The sequence below is a fragment of the Micropterus dolomieu genome, linkage group LG13 (assembly GCF_021292245.1).
Source record: "Micropterus dolomieu isolate WLL.071019.BEF.003 ecotype Adirondacks linkage group LG13, ASM2129224v1, whole genome shotgun sequence".
Lineage (NCBI taxonomy): Eukaryota > Metazoa > Chordata > Actinopteri > Centrarchiformes > Centrarchidae > Micropterus > Micropterus dolomieu.
Genome location: NC_060162.1, coordinates 11,026,955 through 11,032,371, shown reverse-complemented (window position 1 = coordinate 11,032,371; position 5,417 = coordinate 11,026,955). Strand labels below are relative to the sequence as shown.

The window sequence follows — 5,417 nt, the reverse complement described above, 5'->3', positions numbered from 1 at the left end:
CCCTGGGTTCCTCCTAATGCAAGACAATGCCAGACCTCATGTGGCTGGAGTGTGTCAGCAGTTCCTGCAAGAGGAAGGCATTGATGCTATGGACTGGCTCGCCCGTTCCCCAGACCTGAATCCAATTGAGCACATCTGGGACATCATGTTTCGCTCCATCCACCAACGCCACGTTGCACCACAGACTGTCCAGGAGTTGGCGGATGCTTTAGTCCAGGTCTGGGAGGAGATCCCTCAGGAGACCATCCGCCACCTCATCAGGAGCATGCCCAGGTGGGGTAGGGAGGTCATACAGGCACGTGGAGGCCACACACACTACTGAGCCTCATTTTGACTTGTTTTAAGGAAATTACATCAAAGTTGGATCGGCCTGTAGTGTGGTTTTCCACTTTGATTTTGAGTGTGACTCCAAATCCAGACCTCCATGGGTTGATACATTTGATTTCCATTTTTTAATTTTTGTTTGTTTTTGTTGTCAGCACATTCAACTATGTAAAGAAAGGAGGATTTAATGAGATTATTTCATTCATTCAGATCTAGGATGTGTTATTTTAGTGTTCCCTTTATTTTTTTGAGCAGTGGTAATTACACATTTGTATAAAACTTTACTTACTTTTTATTCTTTTAGGGTATTTTCTCAAGATCTTCCCATCAATTTCTCCCAGTTACTTCCCATGCTGTTAAGCTGCTGCTTGGCAACTTTTAGTGCCTTATTCCTGCTACAAAGCTATTGTACATGACTTCATACCTTGAAGCTGCCTTGAAACAGTCACTATCGACAGGCCTCTCCAGATCCTTACTGTCACAGCATTAGCAATTTTCATTACCCTTTTCCTTAGCTGCTTGAAAAAACTTGAAATGGTGTCATCATTTGGTTGGATCAAACATTGTTTCAGAGTTGTAAACTTTCCTCTATACAGTATATTTCAGAAACGTAGCTACTACAGCTACCAAATGTTGTTTCTGAAGTCCGGTTTTGTAACCAAGAGTAATTTATGGCTCAGACATCATCACTCCTGTGACAGGTGGTGGGAGTGGATACTTCATGCTTTTTAAAATCACCACATTATAAATAGTGGTTTTAATAACTGAGACCCTAAAATACAACTGCAATGTATCAAGTCTGATTAAAATAAATATAATAAATAAATAAATATATAATACTATTTTTAGCTACTACTTCTCACTGCACCCATCCAGCAGCTACTGTGTACTAAGCACTGTCAATTTTGTTAGTGTGTGTGTACGAGAAATCAGTGACAAGTTTTATGAATGAACAACCCAGAGATTAGACAGAGATTAACTGAATAGTATCTCAGCCAAAATCAGTATTTCTGTAACTATAATGTGACGCCCTGTGGGGTCATGAGTGGGTGTGGCCTCTCTCTCCCTTGTAGAGGAAGAGCTGCGGACGGATGGACGGATTGATCAATTGATCAAACTTGCTACCATCTGTTTCCCTGCACAGGTTCCACCTTTGCCTTGGTTTCTCGACATGCTGTTTTAGTTGTGTTATTATTTCTTGCACATTACAACACCCTCACACACATTTTCCATGCATCCATCATCCTGACCTGACTGAAACCACTGATGTTCATACCCTATACTTGTTCACCTTTACTTTGGCATCAGCCTTTATTTGGGTAATTATGGTTTAATAAACATTCTGTTAAACTTCTACCATGGTGTGTCTCCCATTTGTTGTGGCCTTTTGAGCCAGGTCGTAACAAAAAGAATACTAAATCTTTTCTTTCTCCAAAACAGTGTTGTTCTTGTTAAACATTTGAAAATGCTCAGTCCAAGACATGTTACACCATCTTGAGCATGCTGTTGTGGGGTTTTGGATTGGACATGGACTCTTGTAGTCATAGTGAGGGAAGTGTCATCTTACCAAAGCAAGATATATTTTTACACCATGTTGCTGCAGAGTCTTTCTCGGCCTGGCGTCTGGCCTCCTTACCTAAACTCCCCAGACAGGACCAGGTGGAAAATGGTGCTGCACATGAAATAAGTGTGCGTCACTACTGGGCTTTGTTTGTGTGGATATGTGACGGAGTCAGCTAAAAGATGCTTTTCCAGAACCAATTAAGGCAGGAGGGCCATAGCAGGCAAATAAAAGATATGAGACACTATGCCAAAGTGTTATGAAAGAAACGGCAAACTGTGTGAGGAAAAACCCTCAGACCGGACCAGAGGCCCACACTCTCACACTTTACGCTCTTGGATGTAACTGTAACTTAGATGAATTGTGGTCCTTTCAAATGGTATTCTTTTCAATGAGACACAGATTCCAGATTCCAGTAAAGTTCAAATTAAAGTAGTATAAAGTTTACTGATAATTTCAAGAAAATAAAACAAATACATCTAATACATGTGTATTTGAGCTGGTCTCTGTATTACATTGGTTGATATGTCCTTGCTCCTCCTCTTGTGGGTCTTATGGTAAGACTCACCTTTTCCACCTCCACCATCCACACATATTCAATATTAAAACAATAGTGTATTCTACCCTAAAACAAGACAAAACAACAAGACACTTCTAAATAAGACTGAAATGGGACATCAGAAATAAGACATCAAGTTGATAATAACAAAAAGTGTAATAATAAACATTTTAATAAACATCTTAAACATTATCCTAGTATTTAGAAGTTATTCAAGACAGGCATGTGGAATATTCAAACATCATGGCTAAATGCTAAATAAAATATCTTCAACATAACCATATTTTGCATTTAGCTTACACCACCAGACATTTAATAGTCTAGCCTAAACTTTGAAATAAAACATAACTCAAGTAAGCAGATTGAATGCTGAAACTTGAAATGATGGCCAAAAATTCTGGGAGGATATCATTTATCTCCATCCTGGTGTCAAACATGATAGAAACTTTGAACGACTTAGACAGACACGTTATCAACACTGAGCTTAACAACTATACTCCAGTGAAAATCAACACATCAACAAAAACAGTGGCAGAAGGATCAAGGTATTTATTTGAGGTTGTTTGGCAAGCATTACTCAACATAATTCAACACACAACGTAGCACATGCCCTGCATAACTCAAGTGCTAAGATGGAAAGGTCTGGGCATTGCGTCATAAGAAACAGATACCCTTTGTTATGATCTCATTAGCTAAGTCGGTGTCACTTGTAAATTCTGACTCACTGCCATGGAAAGTGCAGTGAAATGGTGGCCAGAGTTATTTATGTTGTTATTTTTGGTCACAAGGAAGCCTATCACACTAATCTAGTCCTCCACAAGAGGGCAGTCCTTTTCGCTGTATTAGTCCTCTTTTAATAATTTCCAAATTGAAATTACACTGTGTGGAGAAACAGTAAATAATATCATGTTTATGGAAAATCACAACTAATCCTGAATAGTAGACATTTTTTCTGCATGAACAATCGACATTTGAATGCAGTTATTTGACCTTGTTATCGTTCCTTCGATTAGATGGTAATGGTGAAAATGTAGACAACACATAATCTTTATATGTAGATTACATCATGTTCAAAGATCTCACCTTTTTGTGTCACCTGCAAGATGTAATCCATATCAACTCTCTGTCAACTATTGAACAATAGTTACAATAGAAAAGTAGTAAACACTCAGAAATTACTATAAAAACCTTCAGAACAAACAGGATTATTTTCTAAATAAAAGAGGACTTCAACAAGAGCACTGGCTTAACTGACAAGGTACATGAAATATATGATTAGGGTCATTCACTGGAGAAGTCCTTCATGTGCTGATTTGTTTCTATGTACTACTCCATTTTAAGTGAAGGTAGGGCTTCTCAACCAGCACAGTAAACACAGCTCACAACCAGTGTGAGCACAAGGTAGCCAAGGAACTAGTACATCTGAAGTAGAAACATACAGTACATCAATACCTCTGCATCAGCTAGGCTTGATAAAACTGAATGAAATGTGCTGTCTGAAGTACTTATGAAGTTGATGCCTGAGTTGGGGTCTGTTGCACGCCAGTGTACAGGATAATGAAGACAGGATGTGACAGATAGCAGGCAAAACTAATGTTGGAACGAGGGTCTGGATAAAACCTGGAGAAACAGTGAGAGAAAATGGGGCACATATTTTTTTAAATACTAATTTCTGCTCTCATGTATTAAAGTCCAGCTTTTACTCACATTTGACTTAACAGGAAGCTTACAGATATGCTACTGCTTTATTTGTATTCATATTTGTTACAATGTGTAAAAAATGAGACTAAACTCCACCTGTTGAATTCATACTAAAAACATAGGGGGCACCAAATCACATATCAGATCGTAACTGCTAACTGTTCCAGACTCAGTAAATAGGACTGCAGCTAATTCAGCAGTCCTATTTACTGAGTCTGGAACGAGCACCAGAACTGAGCAGGCAACAGAACCGGGCTCAGAAGCATCATGACCAGACCGGGACCGAACACAACCACCGAGACCAACAAAGGCTAGTTTGACAACAAGGAATATAGTACCAAGGTGATTTAGAGTGGCTCCAACTTCATGAAGAAGACATGGCAGGTTCAGGCGGGGACAGGAGAGGTGTCAAGCGGGAGAGGAGTGAGAGGGAGGTCAGGCATCAGAGAGGCAGCGATGCAGCACAGGGTGAGGCTTACTTTAGCCAGGTCACTTTCCTGCAGGAATGGTGTCAGTATTGTAGGGACAGCCCAGCTGACGGTGAGTAGTCCTGGTTTCCTTTTTTTCTCTTCGCTTTATTCCTCCCATTGTTTTGCTCTACCTGCCTCCCTGTGTTCTCTTCCTCTCTCTCTCTCTCCGCTCCTGAGCCCAGCCAACAACCCGCACCTGCACCTCATCAGCCACCTCGTCAGCCTGCCACACCTGCCAGTAATCAACCTCATCCCTGCCTGTATTTCAACCCCGGTTCTCCACAACATCCTTGCTTGATCGTCGTTGCTCCCAACCCGGTGCCAACCTCTCGAGCTCTGGTGTTAATGATCTCTGTTTTCCAGTCCCCGATTGTTCCTCGAGTTAACTCTGTCTCTCTGCTTTCCCTCCCAGGTTCACTCGAGTTAACTCTGTCTCTCTGCTTTCCCTCCCAGGTTCACTCACCCTCGTCCTCCGTTCTGTCGGCTGGGCTCACCCTCCGGTCCTCTCCTCTCGGGCTTCCTCCACGGCGTCCTCCCTGCTCCCCCCGCTCCTCGCCTCACCACCTGCACCTCGCCTGCTCCTCGGTCCTCCGTGTCCACGTCCCCCAGCGTCCACCTCTCCTCCATCGTCTCTTCACAAGCCCTCTCTGTAAACCCTCAATAAACCTCCTTCCCTCTGAGCGTTGCGTTTGGGTCAGTTCTGTCCATTCTCACAACAGTCAAACTACTAAAGACAAGTGGATATTTCCTATACTATGTGGGTGGGGTGGGGATTAGCCTGCGTTATTGCGCTGCTGTTGTG

The 5,417-nt window shown here is 41.8% G+C and overlaps 1 protein-coding gene and 1 long non-coding RNA gene across 2 annotated transcripts in view; one reads left to right on the top strand and one right to left on the bottom strand.

Annotated features, from left to right (window-relative positions):
- LOC123982209 (general transcription and DNA repair factor IIH helicase subunit XPD-like) overlaps positions 1 to 1,436 on the top strand; it is an 11,692-nt gene extending 10,256 nt beyond the window's left edge. The window contains exon 21 of the mRNA XM_046067632.1: positions 1,398 to 1,436. Coding sequence (XP_045923588.1) covers positions 1,398 to 1,436 — 39 coding nt within the window. The remainder of the gene's footprint in view (positions 1 to 1,397) is intronic.
- Positions 1,437 to 2,978: 1,542 nt separating this feature from the next.
- On the bottom strand, positions 2,979 to 4,855 carry LOC123981914. Its single transcript, XR_006827852.1, has 2 exons — positions 4,484 to 4,855; positions 2,979 to 4,064 (listed from the first exon to the last, which is right to left on the bottom strand). It is a non-coding gene; the product is annotated as an uncharacterized LOC123981914 (long non-coding RNA).
- Positions 4,856 to 5,417: the final 562 nt, after the last annotated feature.